The sequence below is a fragment of the Larus michahellis genome, unplaced genomic scaffold, assembly GCF_964199755.1.
Source record: "Larus michahellis unplaced genomic scaffold, bLarMic1.1 SCAFFOLD_115, whole genome shotgun sequence".
Classification (NCBI taxonomy): domain Eukaryota; kingdom Metazoa; phylum Chordata; class Aves; order Charadriiformes; family Laridae; genus Larus; species Larus michahellis.
Genome location: NW_027435902.1, coordinates 207289 through 228924, shown reverse-complemented (window position 1 = coordinate 228924; position 21636 = coordinate 207289). Strand labels below are relative to the sequence as shown.

The 21636-nt window shown below is 46.3% G+C and overlaps 1 protein-coding gene across 1 annotated transcript in view; it reads right to left on the bottom strand.

Annotated features, from left to right (window-relative positions):
- Positions 1 to 21636, bottom strand: part of LOC141736757 (zinc finger protein 462-like) — an 84285-nt gene that overhangs the window by 32528 nt on the left and 30121 nt on the right. Inside the window, exons 6-8 of the mRNA XM_074571327.1 lie at positions 20767 to 20870; positions 14001 to 14119; positions 3098 to 3289 (exon numbers count right to left, since the gene is read on the bottom strand). Coding sequence (XP_074427428.1) covers positions 3098 to 3289; positions 14001 to 14119; positions 20767 to 20870 — 415 coding nt within the window. The remainder of the gene's footprint in view (positions 1 to 3097; positions 3290 to 14000; positions 14120 to 20766; positions 20871 to 21636) is intronic.

Sequence of the window (21636 nt, the reverse complement as noted above, 5' to 3'; positions counted from 1 at the left end):
GGTGTATCAGGTCACTAACCATTTCCCCTTGGATTATGGGGGCTTCATGCTGCTCCACATTCCTGTCTTCCAGTTCAGGGGGCTGGGTACCCCAAGAACAACTGGTCTTACTATTAAAGACTGAAGCAAAAAAGGCATTAAGTACCTCAGCCTTTTCCTCAACCTTTGTCGCTATGTTTCCCCCTACATCCAGTAAAGGATGGAGATTCTCCTTCACCCTCTTTTTGTTGCTCTTGTAGTTATAGAAACATTTTTTACTGTCTTTTACAGCAGTAGCCAGATTAAGTTCTAGTTGGGCTTTGGCCCATCTAATTTTCTCCCTGCATAACCTCATGACATCTTTGTAGTCCTCCTGAGTTCCTGAGTTGCCTGCCCCTTGTTCCAAAGGTCATAAACTCTCCTTTTTTTTCCTGAGTTCCAGCCAAAGCTATCTGTTCAGCCACGATGGTCTTCTTCCTGCCGGCTTGTCTTTCGGCACATGGGGATAGCCTTATCCTGTGCCTTTAAGGTTTACTTCTTGAAGAACGTCCAACCTTCCTGCACTACTTTGCCCTTCAGGACTGCTTCCCAAGGGACTCTGTCAACCATGTCCCTAAACAGGCCAAAGTCTGTCCTCTGGAAGTAGAAGATAACAGTTCTGCTAACTCCCCTCCTTACTTCTCTGAGAATTGAAAACTCTATCATTTCATGATCGCGGTGGCCAAGACAGCCTCCAACCATCATATCACCCACAAGTCCTTCTCTGTTTGCAATCAACAGGTCCAGCAGGGTGCCTTCCGAGAATCATATAATTGCCTAGGTTGGAAGGGACCTTTCAGATAATCTAGTCCAACCATCAACCTAACTCTGACAAAAACCATCACTAAACTATATCTCTAAGCACTATGTCTACCTGTCTTTTAAATACCTCCAGGGATGGTGCCTCAACCACTTCCCTGGGCAGCCTGTTCCAATGCTTAATAACTCTTTCAGTGTAAAAGTTTTTCCTAATATCCAGTCTAAACTTCCCCTGGCGCAACTCGAGGCCGTTTCCTCTTGTCCTATTGCCTGTTACTTGGGAGAAGAGACCGATACCCACCTCACTACAACCTCCTTTCAGGGAGTTGTAGAGAGCGAGAAGGTCTCCCCTCAGCCTCCTTTTCTCCAGGCTAAACAACCCCAGCTCCCTCAGCTGCTCCACATGACACTTGTTCTCCAGACCCCTCACCAGCTTTGTTGCCCTTCTCTGGACATGCTCCAGCACCTCAATGTCTTTCTTGTGGTGAGGGGCCCAAAACTGGACACAGTACTCCAGGTGGGGCCTCACCAGTGCCGAGTACAGGGGGACAATCACTTCCCTAGTCCTGCTCACCACACTATTCCTGATACAGGCCAGGATGCTGTTGGCCTTCTTGAACACCTGGGCACACTGCTGGCTCATATTTAGCCAGCTGTCGACCAACACCCCCAGGTCCTTTTCTGCCAGGCAGCTCTCCAGAGACTCTTCCCCAAGCTTGTAGCACTGCATGGGGTTGTTGTGACCCAAGTGCAGGACCCGGCACTTGGCTTTGTTGAACCTCATACCATTGGCTTCGCCCATCGATTCAGCCTGTCCAGATTCCTCTGCAAAGCCTTTCTACCCTCAAGCAGGTCGATGCTCCCACCTAACTTGGTGTCATCTGCAAACCTACTGAGGCTGCGCTCGAGCCCCTCGTCCAGATCATTGATAAAGATATTAAACAGAACTGTCCCCAATACCGAGCCCTGGGGAACACCACTTGTGACCGGCCGCCCTAGTTGGCTCACTCACCAGTTGTGCCAGGAAGTTATCTTCCACACACCCCAGGAACCTCCTAGACTGTTCCCTCTCAGCTGTATTGTATTTCCGGCAGACATCTGGTAAGTTGAAGTCCCCCATGAGGACAAGGGCTAGCGATTGTGAGACTTCTCCTGACTGCTTATAGAATATTTCATCTGCCTCTTCATCCTGGTTGGGTGGTCTGTAACAGACTTCCACCATGATAGCAGCCTTGTTGGCCTTTCCCCTGATTCTTACACATAAACACTTGACCCTTTCGTCACCATCGTCAACCTCTAGAGAGTCAAAACACTCCCTAACATACAGGTCTAACCCACCACCTCTCCTTCCTTGCCTAGCCCTTCTGAAGAGTTTATAGCCATCCATTGCAGCACTCCAGTCATGCGAGTCATCCCACCATGTTTCCGTGACGGCAACTATATCATAGTTTTACAGCTGCACAAAGTCTTCCAACTCCTCTTGTTTCTTGCCCATGCTGTGTGCATTGGTGTAGATGCACTTCAGTTGGCTTCCTTCAGGGCATATCCACCTGCTGTGGTGTGGTCTTATCCATGGGCTGCAGGTTGGATATCTGGATATACCTTGGACCTCCATGGGCTGCAGGGGACAACCTGCTTCACCATGGTCTTCACCATGGGCTGCAGGGGAATCTCTGCTCTGGTGCCTGGAGCACCTCCTCCCCCTCCTTCTTCACTGACTTTGGTGTCTGCAGGGTTGCTTCTCTCATATTTTTCACACTTCTCTCTCTCACAGCTGCTGCGCAGTGTTTTTTACCCTTTCTTAAATATATTATCACAGAGGCACCACCAGCGTCGCTGATGGGCTCAGCTTTGGGTCCATTTTGGAGCCAGCTGAAACTGGCTCTGTCTGGCATAGGATCAGCCCCTGGTCTCTTCTCACAGAAGCCACCCTCTACTAAAACCTTGCCACGTAATCCCAATACATTTTCCTACAATTCTTCTGCAAATTTGCACCAAATATAGCTACTTTTATGCTGAGCACAAAACTATTTTTCAAAGCCACAGCTGTTCTGCTATTTGCTTCCTTTGTAACAGCAACTATCTTTGCTGAAAAGTATGGTCAGCTTGACTTATTCCAAAGGCCAACCATTGGCAGTATAAGTTGGTAAAGAATAAACTGTTGAGATTTGACTGCAGGTCAAGTACTAGAACACCACCTTTATTCTTGCTTTTCATGCAACTTTGGATTTTTCTTAATTGCTGCCTTAATTTTTGTTTTAAATAAAAACATTAAGTAGTATTTTAGACAATTAATTTCTTGCTCTGAGGCACCTCTTACCATTAGAGTCCTCCACCTCTTCAGCAGAAGTGTGTTTCTTGGAGGTGTGGTAGCCAAGTGAGGCTGAGAGGCTGACAACACGGGATCTTGGTAGTGTCAGTGCTTTCCCATGCACTCTCAATGAATGCTCTTTCAGCTGGCTGATTGTCATGGTGGAAAATGTGCAGGAAGAACATTTGTAGGCATGTTCACCTGGGTGAGCGAAATACAGGCAAGTCATCAGTTCACAAAAGAAACAAAATGTGATCCTCATTCTTTTCCTGCTGAACTCATCAGTAAAATTCCTATGGCCTCCTTCAGTGTGAGACTTACTCCAAAGAGAACAAACTATGTGCGTCTCTCTGTTGAAACAGTCTGAAGACTGCAGGTACAGATACCCACTTTGGGTCCAAAGTTTTGTTTTCTGACAGCTCTAGATCCTTGTTAAATGACTGATGCCAGAAAACAAAGACCAGACTCTTAGCATACTTGTGTTGCATGGTATAAGAAGAAAACAGAATCTTGGATGAAAATAGCATTTCCAAATTTCTTTGGGAGGAAAGCAGGGGTGAAGTCCTCTGTGTTTTTCCATGCAACACATCCAGAATCATAACTAAAGAAAACAGGAGGAAACTATAAAATGTTAACTAAGGTTCTTAAAAAAAAAAACCAAACCCAAAATTAAAAAAAACCCTAAACAACAAACAAACTGCCCACTGCCTCCCCCCGCACTTAATTCGAGTAGGATCCCATTTTCCTTATATGAAACCTGCCTCCAGGCAGAAATGAGCTCCATAGAACTAGTAACCAAGTCAAGGTTGGTTTACTACAAGAAGTGGACATGGCAGTACCAAGAGCAGTATGTATTTATGGGGCTATGGGAAAGCATATTACGGAAAAATATTAAAAGAAGTGAAAGAAGAGAAATAATGAACAATAGTGAATTTGGTTCCAAATACATTCCAAGTCATAAAGACAGAATACAACAGGAAACAAATTCCCAAAACAAGACTTGTTCTGTGTTAAGCATGAAGGCACCTGAAATAAAAAGTGAAATGTCCAATGTAAGTGATGTGATATGCGTGGCAAGTAATTGCTCTGGAAGCGCTGCTTCCAGGTAAAAGGGCTACATTGACTACATGCAAGTTGTACATAAAATGACAAAACTAATACAAGAGTGAAACATTCACAAACACTAATGGAAGGATGAGAGCTCTGGTTATGAGAGAGGCAGAAAAATGTTTTCCATTTCTCAACAAATTTAACAAACAAGGTTCTAGAACACAATTGTTTCAAACATCAAAAATAAGTGAACAAAAAGAGAACAAGAGAAAAAAAAGTATCACAGCCAGTCATAACAAGCACATAAAGAGATTAGCAGTCATTCTACATGAAAATACCCCCCCACACACACCCACCCACCACAAAACTCCTATGTTAATCACAGGGACAAAATACAGACTCTTAGAAACCCACATTGGTGTATCTGAAAAGGATCAGAGTCTGAAATGGTGAAACAAAATGTCACACGGTTTCTTTTCAGATTGCATTCTGCATCTGAATATTATTGCCACAGAGGTATCATCAGTTTACAAAAATAAAGAAAATGATTTTCATAAAGCGTGTATGCTGGACTGATTAATGTGAAAGGATGAACTAGGAACAAAAAGATATAAACCCCCAAAATCTGGTGAATATAAGTGACTCCTGGCAGGCACCTGTTGACTTTTAACATAAAATCACAATAAGAAATTAAAGAAAATTGAAGACTACTATAAATTAAGAAATTAGAAGACAGCTAGTAAATATATTCCCTATTTATCAAGAATAGTTCAGGTGGACAGCACCTTGTGAAAATGCATTTGGTTTCAGAGGCAACGCTATAGTTTTCATTAGTGTGACTTCACAGAAAAGTTAAGAAATTTTCCACTGCTAGTTTTGCATTTTATTATTTTGAAATAATAAGTGTATCTTCAAATTTTTCCATGGGACTATCTCAACAGCTGAGATGTAGCTAAAGCATCATGTCCCAGATGATTTAGACTCTCGGCAAAAACTCTAGGTTACAGTCTGAATCAGAGTGAAAACACAGAATCATAGAATGGTTTGGGTTGGAAGGGACCTTAAAGATCATCCAGTTCCAACCCCCCTGCCATGGACAGGGACACCTCCCACTAGACTAGGTTGCTCAAAGCCCCATCCAACCTGGCCTCGAACACTTCCAGGGATGGGGGATCCACAGCTTCCCTGGGCAATATGTTTCAGTGCCTCACCACCCTCACAGTAAAGAATTTCTTCCTAATATCTCATCTAAATCTCCCTTCTTCCAGTTTAAAACCATTACCCCTCGTCCTATCACTACATGCCCTTATAAAAAGTCCGTCTCCAGCTTTCCTATAGGTCCCCTTTAGGTACTGGAAGGCTGCTATAAGGTCTCCCCGGAGCCTTCTCTTCTCCAGGCTGAACAACCCCAACTCTCTCAGCCTGTCTTCATAGGAAAGGTGCTCCAGCCCTCTGATCATCTTTGTGGCCCTCCTCTGGACCTGCTCCAACAGGTCCATGTCCTTCTTATGTTGGGGGTCCCAGAGCTGGACTCAGTACTCCAGGTGGGGTCTCACCAGAGCAGAGTAGAGGGGTAGAATCACCTCCCTTGACCTGTTAGCCATACTTCTTTTGATGCAGCCCAGGATGCTGTTGGCTTTCTGGGCTGCGAGCGCACATTGCCGGCTCATGTTGAGCTTCTTGTCCACCAGCACCCCCAAGTCCTTCTCCTCAGGGCTGTTCTCAATCCATTCTCTGCCCAGCCTGTATTTGTGTTTGGGATTGCCCCAATACACATGCAGCACCTTAACTTCCCAGCCACTGGGGCAGGAATAGTGTGTGTCTTGACAAGCAGCTACTGGGAGGGACTGGTATGAGTGAGGGGAGTGAGAGGCTCTGTGCCAGTGGCTGGAGCGGGACTGTGGATCACAGCCCATGTGCCTGGTGCCAGGCTTCCCCAAACTGAGTGTGCATGGGGGTGTGTGTGTGTATTCGCTAGCAAACTTCAAGTTGGACTAGCCACTAGTCCCAGTGGCCAGGCAGGACGAAGTTCTGGGCTGGAACTGTTGGAACAGGCAGCTGCTCCTAACATCCCTTAACAGTTCTAGCTATTATGCAAGAATGCATTTTATAATAAATGGAGTTTGACCACTCCCCAAAAGATAATGGGCATGAGGAAACTGAGTGAAAGACACCTGGATTTTTGCAACTGACAAGGCACTTTAAACAAATGTACAGGCATGATGCACATCTCTAAGTATAAATAAAATAACAGAATATCTACAAGAGAGAGAGAAAAAAAAACTTTTAACAAATGAAAGACACAGAAACACTGTATTACTGGAAGACTGATGAAAAAGATCCACAAGGTTATTATACAATAGGATATATTGTTAAAGAACTTACTGGAAACAAATGAGGAAAAGGGAGACCCAGAGAAAGAGAGAGCGCTACAAAGAGGGAGAGTGTTCTGAACTCAATGAGCGAGCAAGCATCTGACCAAGACACAGCTTGAACCCAATGCAGAGTTTATGTGTGAGACAGATAGAGAGCACGTGCTCTGAAAGAGTGTGCGTGACAAAGAAACAGTGAAAGAACATGTGACTGACCCAGAGACCACGCGTGACCCAGAGAGAGAGACACTCAGAGAGGGAGAAAGAAAGAGCACGTGATCCAAAGAGGCAGAGAAAGCATGTGACCCAAAGAGAGAGAGCGCATGACACAGACAGAGAGTATGACACAGAGAAAGTGAGTGTGACCAAGACAGACAGAGAGCAAGTGTGACTCAGAGAGAATGTAATCATGGCCCAGAGGGGGAGATTGCATGAACCAGATAGAGTGTAACCCAAAGAAAGATATAAAGTGAGCGTGACCCAGAGAGAGAGAGTGCGACCGAGAGAGAGACAGAGAGTGTGTGACCCAGAAAGACACAGCGCATGACCCAGAGAGAAAGTGACACAGAGATAGAGAATGTGACCAAGAGTGTCACCCACAGACACTGAGACAGAGTGAACATGGGGGGGGAGCGTGACCTAGAGGGGGGAGACAGCATAACTCAGCAGGGTGGAGGGGGTGGGGGACTGACCCAGAGAGAGAGTGTGTGTGACAGACAGAGAAAAAATGGCCCATAGAGAAAGAGTGTGTGAGTCAGGTGTGTGTGTGATTCAGAGAGCACTAGTGTGACTGAGAGAGCATGACCCGCAGAGAGAGAGACAGTGTAAACCAGAAAGGGAGAATGCACATGACTCGGTGAGAAAGAGAGCCTGACCCAGAGAGAGAGATGGTGAGGATGACCCAGCGAGAGAGAAAGTGTAGCCCAGAGAAAGCGATCCAGAGAGAGAAAAAAAGACCGCTGCCTGGAGTAGGTGACCACCCATACATAGGGGGCAACTCAAAGAGAATGAGTGTGCACGACCCAGAAAGAGTGAGAGAGGGGCAGCTCAACCCAGAAAAAGAGAGAGGGGGAGTTCCAGAGGAAGAGAGAGATTGTGGGACAGGGAGAGAGGTCTGTCAAGAAGAGAAGAGAGAAAGGGATGGGCGTGAACCAAAGGGAGGGAGAGTGAGCACAACACAGGGGTGGTGGTGTGGCAACCCAGAGAGAGAAGAAGCAAGAGACCCACAGAGAGACAGGGTGGAGGAGAGGGGAGGAGAGAGAGGGAGGGGGAGGGAGAGAGAGAGATGTCAGCCCAGAAGTGTGTGTGGGGCAACCAAGAGAGAAAGACACACAGAGGTCAACCCAGAGAGAAAAAGACAGGGGCAGGTAGACCCAGAATGAGACCCAGAGAGAGAAAGAGGGTATCCGAGAGAGAGAGACACAAAGAGCACACCAGAGAGGTCGATCCAGAGAGAAAGGGTGAGAGGATGTCCCAAAGGAGAGGCATGGCAACCCATAGAGAGAGGGTAACCCACAGAGAGGGAGAGAAAGAGAGATAAAGTGAGAGCAAGAGGTCAGCCAAGCGGGATGAGGGGCATGGGGGATGGTGGGAGAGAGAAGGCAAGTCAAAAAGGGGATGGGGAACCAAAAGGAGAGAGAGATGGTGACCCAGAGGGAGAGAGAGTGGGTACAACAGAAGTCAACCCAGAAAGAGAGAAATGCCGAGAGGGGAGGAGGGGAGGGGCAACCTAGAGGTAAATACAGATAAAGGTCGACCTGAGGAGAAAAAGAGACAGAGAGGGATTAACCCAGAGAGGGTGTCAGAGAGGACGAGAATGAGAAAGAGGGTGGCCCAGAGATAAAGAGAAAGGCAGGCAACCATCTATCTTGAGCCAGAGATACAAATAGAACGCATAACCCAGAGAGAGAGAGAGAGCGCACATGTGTGACCCAGAGACAGAGAGAAAGTGCACACATGACCCAAAGAGCAAGAGATCGCACAGGTCCCAAAGAATGTGACCCAGAGAGCAAGAGTGTGTCCATGCAACCCAAAGCTTATGACACAGAAAGAGAGAGCATTTGACCCAGAGAGCAAGAGTGCACGCTCTCTCGAGGGAGAGCTCAAGCAAAATATATAATTATAATACAATATCAGGCTTGCCCATGACAAGCGGTGGGATGACACACCAAGGTTAGAGGGACAGGGTGCTAGCAAGGGCCCTCATCCTGTTGCTCTGAGATGTGCTGGCTACACTGCAGCACACTTGAAGTCTTACGGAGATGAACCAGGGGCTCCTGAGGTAATAGGAACCGACAGGAAAACACCAGTGAAATACCTCAAAGGAATTAAGGGGCATTCCTCTAAGAAGGTGATACGGTCAACAGCCTAGCTGAAGTGTCTCTACACCAATGCATGCAGCATAGGCAACAAACAGGAGGAGTTGGAAGCCACCGTGCTGCTGGAAAGCTACGACCTAGTTGTCATTACTGAAATTTGGTGGGACAAATCCCATGACTGGAGTGCGGCTATCGATGGCTACAGGCTGTTCAGAAGGGACAGGCAAGGAAGGAGGGGCAGAGGCGTTGCCCTCTACATCAAGAAATTATGAGTGTGAAGAGCTGTCTCAGAATAGCCACGAGCAGGTTGAAAGCTTATGGGTAAGACTTAGAGACCAAGGCAACAACAGGAACCTTGTGGTTGGTGTCTACTACAGGCCGCCTGATTAAGGGGAGCCATTGATGAAGACTTCTTACTCCAGCTCCAGAAGGCAGCATGCTCGCAGGCTCTCATCCTGCTGGGGGACTTCAACCACCCTGACATCTGCTGGAAAAGTAGCATGGTACAGCCAGGCTGTAGGCAATCCAGGAGACTCCTGGAGTGCATTGAGGATAACTTCTTAAGCCAGGTAACAGACAGTCCTACCAGAGGGGATGCAATACTGGACCTGTTGGTCACCAACGCTAGTGAGCTAATCGGTGACGTCAAGACTGGAGGCAGCCTGGGCTGCAGTGATCATGCACTGGTGGAGCTCACAGTCCTGAGGAAAATGGATCAGGTGAAGAGTAAAGTCAGGACCCTGAATTTTAGGAAAGCAAACTTTCAGCTGTTCAAGAAGTTAGTCAATAGGACCCCCCTGGGAAACAGCCCTCAGGGACAAGGGAGCAGAACAGAGCTGGCAGATCTTTAAGGATGCTTTGCATAATGTGCAAGAGCTCTCAATCCCCAGGTGTAAGAAATCAGGAAAGGAAGGCAAGAGACCAGCACGGCTGAGTCGAGACCTGCTGGTCAAACTAAGGGTCAAGAAGGAAATGCACAGGCAGTGGAAGCAGGGACAGGTATCCTGGGAAGAGTATAGGGACGCTGCCCAGTTATGTAGGGATGGGGTCCGGAAGGCCAAGGTGCAGCTGGAGCTGAACTTCACAAGGGACACAAAGAATAATAAGAAGGGCTTCTACAGGTATGTCAGCCAGAAAAGGAAGGTCAAAGAAAGTGTATCCCCCCTGAGGAACAAAACTGGCAAACTGGTAACAATGGATGAGGAGAAGGCTGAGGTATTCAAAACCTTTTTGCCTCAGTCTTCACTGGCAACCTCTCTCCCCACACCTCTCAAGTGGATGGACTGAAAGGCAGGGACTGGGGGAGCAAAGTCCCTCCCATCGTAGGAGAAGCACCTGAAGAACCTGAATATACACAAGTCTATGGGACCTGATGAAATGCATCCCAGAGTCCTGAGGGAATTGGCTGATGTAGTTGCCAAGCCACTCTCCATGATATTTGAAAAGTCATGGCAGTCAGGTGAAGTACCCAGTGACTGGAAAAAGGGAAACATTGTACCCATTTTTAAAAAGGGGAGAAAGGAGGACCCTGAGAACTACCGCCCTGTCAGCCTCACCTCTGTGCCTGGGAAGATCATGGAACAGATCCTCCTAGAAGCTATGCTAAGGCACATGGAGGACAGGGAGTAGATTCGAGACAGCCAGCATGGCTTCACCAAGGGCAAGTCCCACCTGACCAACCTAGTGGCTTTCTACAACGGAGTGACTACATCAGTGGACAAGGGAAGAGCTACAGAAGTCATCTATCTGGACTTCTGTAAGGCCTTTGATACGGTCCCCACAACATCCTTCTCTGTAAATTAGAGAGATATGTATTTGATGGATGAACTGTACGGTGGTTGAGGAATTGGCTGGATGGTCGCATCCAAAGAGTAGTGCTCAACAGCTCAATGTCCGGATGGAGATCAGTGACAAGTGGTGTCCCTCGGGGATCCGTATTGGGACCAGTACTGTTTAATATCTTCATCAATGACATAGACAGTGGGATTGAGAGCACCCTCAGCAAGTTTGCAGATGACACCAAGCTGAGTAGTGTGGTTAACACACCTGAGGGTGCCATTCAGAGGGACCTGGAAAAGCTCGAGAAGTGGGCCTGTGTAAACCTCATAAGGTTCAACAATGCCAAGTGCGTCCTACACCTGGGTTGGGGCAACCCCTGGTATCAATATAGGCTGGGGGATGAAGGGATGGAGAGCAGCCCTGCTGAGAAGGACTTGGAGGTACTGGTGGATGAAAAGCTGGACATGAGCCAGCAATGCGCGCTTGCAGCCCAGAAGGCCAACCGTATCCTGGGCTGCATCAAAGGAAGCATGACCAGCAGGTTGAGGGAGGTGATTCTGCCCTTCTACTCCGCTCTGGTGAGACCCTACCTGGAGTACTGCGTCCAGCTCTGGAGTCCTCAGTACAGAAAAGACATGGACCTGTTGGAGCAGGTCCAGAGGAGGGCCACAAAAATGATCAGAGGGCTGGAGCACCTCTGCTATGAGGACAGGCTGAGAGAGTTGGGGTTGTTCAGCCTGGAGAAGAGAAGGCTCTGGGGAGACCTTATTGCAGCATTTCAGTACTTAAAGGGGGCCTAACAGGAAAGATGGGGACAAACTTTTTAGCAGGGCCTGTTGCGATAGGACAAGTGCTAACGGTTTTAAACTAAAAGAGAGTAGATTTAGACAATGAGGGTGGTGAAACACTGGAACAGGTTGCCCAGAGAGGTGGTAGATGCCCCATCCCCGGGAACATACAAGGTCAGGTTGGATGGGGCTCTGAGCACCCTGATCTACTTGAAGATGTCCCATCTCATTGCGGGGGGGGGGGTGGGGGGGGTGGTGGTATGTGGACTAGATGACCTTTAAAGGTCCCTTCCAATCCAAACTATTCTATGATTCTGTGATGCTATGTGACCCAGAGAAAGGCAGAATGCATGCCCCAGAGAGTGAAAGAGGACGCATGCCCCAGAGCGTGACCCTGAGAAAAGCATGCATGACAAAATGAGCGTGCACATGATCCAGATAGACTATGCAGATGCCCACCACCCAGAGAGAGCGAGCATGAGCATGCACAGCCCAGAGCAAGAGAGAGATTGCAGTCTAGACCAAGAGCATGCAAGAGCATGCATGCCTGACCAGGGGAGAGAGTGAGTATATGTGACCCAGAGTGAGAATGCACATGCACAACCAAAAGCAAGTGCATGTGCACATCCCAGAAAGAACTCAAATGGCCCAGAGAATAAGCACATACATAACCCAGAGAGATCATGCAAGAGTGCACACAAAACCCCAGGAGACAGAGTGCGTGCCCAAAGGGAGTAGGGCCCAAAGGACTGCACAATGCAGAGATAGTGCTCAATCAAGAGTGTACCAAGAGACAGAGAGAGCATGTGCAACACAGATTGAGAGAGGATCACACAAGGCAGAGAGCACAAGACCCAGAGAGAGTGTGTGAGAGCATGCAACCCACAGAGCAAATGCACACTCCAGAGAGCATGAATTACCAAGAGAGCACAACCCAGAAAGAGAATGCAAGACTCAGAGAGAGAGCATGAGTGTGCAACCCGTGGAGCACAAAATGCAGTGAGAGAGGCACATGCAATGCAGGGAGAGAGCATACACGTGTGCATGCCCCAGGGAGAGAGAGCACATGCACACGCACGTGTCCCAGGGCAGGGAGGGGAGAGAGAGAGAGCGCGCAAGGATGCAACTCACTGAGAGGGAGAGTGCGTGCATGCAAGAGTGCACAACCTAAAGAAAGAGCAAGAGTGCATGTGACCCAGAGTGGGCATGCACGAGAGCACGACACAGAAAGCATGACAGCACACACAAGACAGAATGAGCCAGTGCACACGGCAGAGTCCCAGACTGAGAGCAACAGGAAGAAAGACCAACACAGACTGAGACACTGTGTTACAAAGAGAGAAAGAGCGCATGACCATGCCAGAGACATAGAATCTTCATAGAATCATAGAATCTTCATGGTTGGAAAGGACCTTTGAGATCATCAAGTCCAACCATACACACACATACAAAAAAAACAACCAAAAAAACCCCAACAACCTACAATCTCTGCCCTTCAGAGCATGCCCTGAAGTGCCAAATCTAGACGTTTCTTAAACATAGAGAGGAAGATGATATGACTGATAGAGAGCATGTGACAGAGAGCATGTGACTGCGAGAAACAGAGTGCATGACCAAGAAAGAGAGTGCAAGACCTTCACCAAGAGAGGAAGGGAAAGCTAGCAACAGCAAACACATGACCGCTGTAGGGAGCACGTGAGAGGGAGAAACCACAAGGAAGAGAAACCTAGCCAGACCTGGAGAAATGTAGAGCAGGTGACCAGGCGCAAGGGAGCGCAGGAGGGAGCAACAGAGAGGGAGAACAAGCATGTCCCCCGAGAGCGAGACAGAGAGAATGGAAGGGAGCATACACAACCACACATGAGATACAGGGAGAATGTGACCCAGAGAAGGAGAGCAAACATGACTGTGCACAAGGGAGAGCATACAATGGTCTGTGAGAGAGAGCACTCGTCTGCGAGAGAGGGAGCCACAGACATAAAGAATTTGTGACTGAGGGACAGCATGTGCCATTACACCCAAGAGAGGAAAAGCACGCACAACCTAGAGAGGGAGAGTGAGCACAACCATGCACAAGGCTGAGCAACAGGGAGCACATGACTATTAGAGTGAGAGGAAGCAAGAAAGCAGCAGCTCATGGGGAGTACAGCTGCATATGAAGAGGGAGAGCAAGCACAATCATGAGAGCAAGCAAGCAAGAGAGAAGGATAACACATGACAAACAGAGACCACACGTGAGAGAGGGACATCACAACCTAGATAGAGAGGAAGAGTGAGTATGACTGCATGTGAGGGAGAGAGGGAAAGCAGGAGAGCGAGAGCACAAGGTTGATTGAGAGGGGACACACAAAAGTGAGAGGGAGCACATGACCACACATGAGGGAGGGAGAGTGTACAACCGCACAAGAAGAGCTTGTGACCACGCAAGAGAGTGCAGAGAGCACGTGTGACTGCCCACAAGGGAGGGAGAGAGAGAGAACAAGCATGGCTGCATGTGAGGCTGAGCAAGAGGGAGCACACAACAGCAGGTATGTGTGCCTGACAGCAAGAGAAAGAGATCAAGGGAGGACAAGGGAGAGCACGAGCAAGGAACTGATTGACTTACCAGCATGAGCTTTGAGTATATGGGTTTTCAAGCAGCTATTGTAAGAGGACTTGAATGGACAGAGCTTGCAATGGAATGGCTTATGGTGCCCATGATGAGTCTGCATATGGCGATCCAGACTGATCAAAAGACAGACAAAAAAAGGAAACAAAATAGTAAATCATTTTAGCTATTCCTTCAGATGCAAGCCAAAAACCTAGTAACAAAAATAAATTTTAAATAAGAGCAGGCCAGGCTCAGCTATCCTTCTCATGCTGGTTCTTTATATCCAACGGGTCTGCTTATAGAACAAGGCAGAGTCTAATCTGAGGAAGAATGAGATCTGTAACCAATTTTACCACACAGAATGCAAGCCACTTTAACTCAATAGGGCAAAATTACTATCAATTAAATTTTACCCGATCCAGACTAACAAGAGAGTTGCTTATAGGATAAAGGCTATTTGAGGAAAAAACAAAAACAAACAAGAAAAATCCCAAACAGAACAATAAAAATAGTACAGGATTTTTCTGTGAAGTGCTTTTGTGAAAATATGCCCCCTTTTCTCCTCCTAAGGAAAGGAAAATATTTATCTAGCTCTACCTTCATTTGGTTACAGCAGCAAAAGCAGATTAGATAGCCCACTCTGGGGGGAAGGTACCAGCAACCTGTCTATAGTCAATGATTTTAGGAGTAAAAAGTGGCAGAGTTTCAGATGTAATGGACTGTGAAACCCTGCATGAAGCTCAACAACAGAAGAAGAGGTGGAAAAGACCAGATGCTATTTTACTGCAGGGGAAATCAGAGCAGCAAAAAGCCTGACATTGAAGGGGGGGAGAATTCATCACCCACATCCATAGCTTCAGATCAGGATGGAGACATTTCCAATACAGCCTCTTCTTTGGGAATATTAATGCTTTGTGATATAAGAGTAGTCTGAGCCTGTTTATGCACAGCAGTGAAACAACAAGAAGGTATGGACAAGTTTGGAAAGGGTTGGTTTATTTATCATCCCCCCCAAACCACCATCCTAATAGTTCCAGGCATACTTTAGCTTTATTTCCTATTAATTGATCTAAATTATCCTGTTTTTTTCTACTGAATATCAAGATCTAGATCAAATGGAGCCTACTCCAGACCCTCACACTACAGAGGGTCTCACAGGATCTTTAGGCTCACACTGACAGAGCCTGAGCCAAGAAAATCCCTGTTTACCAGTGCTAACACCAAAGTCTGTGTATTCAAAGATCTAATGACAGCAAAACCAAAAACTAGACCATATATCCAATTTCAAGGCTACTTCATAGAAACATAATATTATCATAAATCTAACAGGGAGTTTGTGGTAAGATAATTTTTTCCCCATTTCTCCGGAGTACCAGTATGTCTCCTAAATAAGAGAGGCTAAACATTTGTGGTCAGTATTTCAGTAAAAAAACCCCACATTTTAAATAGATGGTATAAAACTAAAACAGATTACCAAAGATGTATACAGTGCATATCTCAAACTCAGCACCAACTGTAACAACTACCCCTGGCACATCAGAAGCTTGTACTCAAAGAGCTCCTGAGGAAGGATGCAGCTTTCCATGTTACAAGTTACTGCATGGAACTGTAAGAGGAACCCCTTCTTACCCTCTCAGCTACCTTTACAGAATAGGTATGAGTGTCTGGGTATGGTAGAGGAAGGACATGTTGAGATAGAAGAGGAGGAATCTGTGCAAATACTCTCATCAAGGTCAGATCAACCAATCCCCTCACATCAAGACCTGCATTAAGACCAGTGCTGAGAAAAAAACAACGGCGAGTTATGGTCATCGGTGACTCTCTCCTGAGTGGAATGGAGGCACCCATTTGCAGACTAGATCCTCTTCTGAGGGAAATTTGCTGCCTTCCTGGGGCCTGAATCAGGGATGTACCCAGATGACCGATGAGCTTAGTACAGCCTTCAGACTATTACTTACTCCTGCTCTTTCATATGGGTACTAATGACACAGGAACAAGAAGGCCAAGGTCAATCAAAAGAGATCTCAGGGCCCTGGGAAGAATACTAAAAGATTCAGCACAGCTAGTGTTTTCCTCAGTCCTCCCAGTAATGGGGAGAGTCAATGGAAGAAACAGGCATGCCCAAGACATCAATACGTGGCTCCAGGAATGGTGCCTCCACCAGAACTTTGGTTTTTATAACCATGGAAGAGTCTGTGAGACACAAGGTACACTGGGGCCTGACGGGATCCACCTGTCCTGATGGGGGAAATACTTCGTTGCTCATAAGCTGGCAGGACCGATTGAGAGGATTTTAAACTAGAATTGATGGGGGAAGGGGATACCATCAAGACAGCTGAAGGTAAGCCAAGGGTTGGCATGGCATCATCTGAGGGTGGCAATGCTAATAGGAACATTTACACTGCTCCAGGGAGTGCTGAGGGTTTAAGAGTACATCTGAAATGCTTGTACACCAATGCACGCAGTATGAGAAACAAACAGGATGAACTGGAAGCATTGGTCTGTTCCCAGACCTATGTCATTGATATTAGTGAGACTTGGCAGAATGAGTTCCATGACTGGAGTGCTGGAATGGAGGTCTACAGGCTGTCCAGCAGGGATAGGCAGGGCAGGCAAGATGGAGGTGTCGCACTATATGAGGGAGAGGTTTGGCTGTACAGACTGTACAGTTAGGGATGATGTGGTTGAGAGCCTCTGGGTGAGCATTAGGGGGATGGAAAACAAAAGAGATGATGTAGTGGGTGTCTAATACTGATCGCCCAGCCAGGATGTAAGCACTGATGAGTTATTCTATAGGCAATTAAGAGAAATCTCTGGATCAGTAACCCTGGTCCTTGTGGGAGATTTCAACTTCTCAGACATCAACTGGGAATGCCATACTGCTGTGATGAGCAAGTCTGGGAAACTCCTGAAGTTTGTGGAAGATACCTTCTTGTCACAAGTACTCAGTGAGCCAACTAGGAAAGATGCCCTCATAGACTTGTTAATTCTGAATAGAGAAGGACTCATAGGAGATGTGGATAGTAGGCCTTGGCCTAGTCTTGGCCACAGTGATCACAAAATGGTTGAGTTTAAAATTTTCAGTGTAATGAGAAAAAAGGTCAGCAGAGTTGCTACCCTGGATTTCAGGAGAGTAAACTTTAAGCTATTCAGGGAGCTACTTAGCAGTGTCCCCTGGGGGTCTGCTTTTGAGGGCTTAGGTGTCCATGAGAGTGGTCAGTTTTTAAGAACCACCTTTCAGAAGCACAGGAGCAGGCAATCCCATTGTGTCAAAAGTCAAGCAGGGCAGAAGACCAGCTTGGCTGAACAGGGAACTCCTCGTGGAACTATCCTGGTTTCAGCTGGGAAAGTTAATTTTCTTTATAGTGATTGCTGTGAAAAGAATGTCAGTAATGCATATAGTTTTAGTTGTTGCCAAGCGATGTTTTATACTTTTCAAGGACTCTTTTCAGCTCTTGAGAAGGAGCATAGATAGAACAATAGAATGGCCAACAGGAATATTCCATACTATAGACATCATGCTCGGTATATAAATGGGGGTTGGCTGGGGGGGGAGGAAATCCGCAATCACTGTTCAGGATGGTGCCAGTTCACCAGGCGGTGAGAGTGACCGGTGTCATTATTATTAGTTATTATTATTGTTATTTTCGTTTTCTGTTATTGTTCTAATTAACTCTTTATCTCAACATACGAGGTTTTTTTTTTCCTTCTCCTGGGGAGGTCCCCACTGGCTGGACCAATGTTATTCCAATTTCGAGAAGGGCATGAGGGAAAACCCAGGAAACTACAGATCTGTTCGTCTAACCTCAGTTCCTGGAAAAATTATGGAGAAGATTATACTGGGTACTATTGAAAGGCATTTAAAGGACAATGTATAAGGCACAGTCAACATGGGTTCACGAAGGGAAAGTCCTATCTAACTAATTTGATATCCTTCCATGATAAGGTCACCCGCCTAGTGGATGAAGGGAAGGCGATGGATGTAGTTTTTCTGGATTTTAGTAAGGCTTTTGATACTGTCCCTCACAGCATCCTTCTGGACAAGTTGTCCAACTGTGAGCAGGCACACGGTGCGCTGAGTAAAGAACTGGCTGAATGGCGGGGCTCAAAGGGTTTTAGTTAATGGGGTTACATCTGGCTGGTGACTGGTCGCCAGCAGCGTTCCTCAGGGCTCAGTTCTAGGGCCAGTTCTTTTCAATATTTTTATCAGTGATCTGGATGCAGGAGTTAAATGCACCATTAGCAAGTTTGCTGATGATACCAACCTGGGAGGTGGTGTTGACTCTCTCGAGAGATGAGAGGCCTTGCAGAGGGATCTGGGTTAATTGGAGCATTGGACAATCATCATCAACAGCATGAAATTTAACAAGTCAAAATGACAGATTCTGCACCGGGATGGAGTAATGCCGGACATAAGTATAAATTGGGAGAGGAGTGGCTGGAGAGCAGCCCTGCAGAAAGGGTTCTGGGGGTGCTGGTCGACAGTAGGCTCGAGTCAGCAGTGTGCCCTGGCAGGCAAGAGGGCAAACTGCATCCTGGGGTGCAACACAGCATAACCAGCCACTCAAAAGAGGTGATTAGCCCGCTGTATTCAGCATTGGTGCGGCCTCACCTTGAGTACTGTGTGCAGTTCTGGGCCCCACAATTTAAGTAGGATGTGAAGGTCCTTGAATGCATCCAGAGGAGAGCAACCAAGCTGGTGAAAGGGCTGGAAGGAATGTCCTATGAGGAGTGGCTAAGGACTCTGGGTTTGTCTAGTTTGGAGAAAAGGAGGCTGAGGGGTGATCTCATTGCTCTCTACAGCTTCCTGAGGAGGAAAAGTGGAGAGGGAGGTGCTGATCTCTTCTCCCTGGGATCCAGGGACAGGATGTGTGGGAATGGTTCAAAGCTGCATCAGGGGAGGTTCAGACTTGACATTAGGAAACATTTCTTTACTGAGAGAGCGGTCAAACACTGGAACAAGCTTCCTAGAAAGATGGCTGATGCACCATGCCTGTCAGTGTTTAAAAGGCATATGGGCAATGCCCTTAATAATATGCTTTAACTTTTGGTTATCCCTGAAGTGGTCAGGCAGTAGGATTAGATGATTGTTGTAGGTCCCTTCCAACTGAACTGTACTATTCTATTCTATTCTATTCTATTCTATTCTATTCTATTCTATTCTATTCTATTCTATTCTATTCTATTCTATTCTATTCTATTCTATTCTATCTGGGACTACAGGGAATGTCTGAGGCTTCTCACTGAGAATGGAACAGAGGAAAACTGTCTCCTTGCCTACAGGAGGTGTGCACTGGTTGAGGAGCTGTGTTACCAGGTTAAAGGAGCTGCAGAAGGTCAGACAACTGCACAACATCAGAGATAATGAGAAAAAGATTAACAGGATCTTCTCAGAGATCCTGCAGAGACAAGAGCCTAAACTCCCAATTCTACTGAAGGAGGGGCAGCCAACATCTGTGTTTACCAGGTTGGGAAATGGAGACTACCAAGATGGTAAAGGCTGGAAGTTTGTGATATCTGGCACTGGGAGGACAGCTCCTGCTTCGCCAGAAGATCTGCAACTACAGAATAGGTTCCACAGTTCTGCATCTGGTTGCAGATGAGGGGATGGGAGCTTTGTCCAATGAAGCATCAGAGCTGGCTGCGCCTGAATCATGCAACAGTACCCGGGGGAAGTGGTGAGTGATAGTAGCAGGAGACTCCCTTCTGCAGGGGAGATGCCGACCTGACCTGCTGTACAGGGAGGTTTGGTGCTTGCCAGCAGCTCAGATCCAGGATGTTAATGAGACTGCCATGTCCTGCCCAGCCCTTGGACTATTATGCCCTGCTGCTCACCCACACAGGAACCATGCTGTGATATTGACAGAAATGCTGCTTTTCTAACACAAGGGTTTATAAATATTTCTTATATCATGCTTTCTTTCCCACATACTTTTAATTATAGAACAGTAACAACTTCACACAATTTAAGGGTGACAGTGCTATCAATGCCTATGTTAAACATGCACCTGGATCTCTCTTCTTTGGGGGGAAGGGGGATGGACACAGGATGGGGGAACGGGACAGTTCTCCCCCTCCCAGAAGCTACAGAAATATGGCAGTCCGGGATGTCAGTAAAAAAAAAAATCCAACAAACCTCATTTCTTTATGGCAAGCCATGAATAAATATGATTAAAAGAATTCTAAAGCTTCCTAGCTGTAGGCAAAGAAATAAGTCATGAGGAACGTGATTATTTATTATGACCATGTGTTTTTCATGGGTCACAGGAGGTAAGGGGTGATTTCCTCAACCCATTCCAAGTATACCACACGAATGTGAAGACTATGTTCATAGACTAAAATTGCACAACACAAATAAGAAAAAAAATCTAACTTTAAGATTGGTTTGTGATAACTGTTCAACACTAGAAATGAAATCTCTCTACTCTTTAAAAATAAGGTAGTTACATGAAAGGCTAGTGAAAAATACTTTTTCCTCTTTATGTTTTTTTTTAATTTCATGCATTTGACAGGACTGCATAAGTGGTGGGCATCTTTTGCTTGGTGTGTATTTGCCCTACACACAACAAAAAGAGAACTTGAATCCAAGAAGATATAAAAATGGGACTTTTTATAGTCATGGGCAATAGTAAAAAGTTTGGGGGCATAGAAAATACCTAAATCCTGAGAAAGAGAAAAACACGTCTTGAAATCAAATTGAGTGTGCTCTCCTTCAATGTCAACCAACATAAAAACCAGTCGTGCTAGTCTGCACTTCTGTTGAAAACAAACCATAACTTACTTGTGCCTGAAAGCCGAGACAAAGGAACAATACTGGCAGCTGTACTTGTCTTCCCGGGTAAACATGGCCAGAGCCAAGTGACTCCTCTCATGAGATCGCAGACCCTGAATAGACATCAAAACCCGGTCACACTGGCTGCAGTGGTAGCCCCCAGGCCTGGTTTCATCTTCCAAGGATGCTCCAGATTCAGCTTCTGTAAATTCCACAGTGCCAGGGTCTTTGGCTCCCTCAAAACCCTCCAAAGTTGTGCTTGAAGAATCTTCAGCTTCCTGCTAAAAAACACACCCCCCCAAAGCCATCAATTCTCTCTCCCTTCTGCCCCTCAGTCTCTCCTATGTATTAATTTTAATATCTAGGTTTCCCACTGCATTTACTTTCTAAAGGTATCCCTACCATACTACACTAATGACTTTCTGTATAAAGAGAGCCTAGTCTTTAGTTATATATACATATATACATTGAAAAAGAAACAACCCATCTCTTGGTCCCTTTCCTAAGCGTTAATTAGCATAGCACACATTTTGCAGCAACATTAAAACTGAAAAGTATATTTATACCATGTTTTTTGGGCCTTGGATTTTAGTTTTTGTTCCCTGCTGTTTAGTATCTACTTGCTCAAAAGATGGTATTGACCCCACATAAACTTTACTTGAGAAGCTGGAAAAGAGCAGTAATCATTTCATAGAAGGGAAGCATCCCATTCTGTCAGTAGTATTGGATAAGCTAAAGGAAGGTCAGCAGAAGGACAATGAAAGCTCTTAGATAGAACCGTTTAGACTCTGAAGGACTCAGCTACTTTACACAGCACATAGTTGATATCACGAAATGGGCATGCTTTAAGTCACATTTTAAGGACTACAGAATGAGATT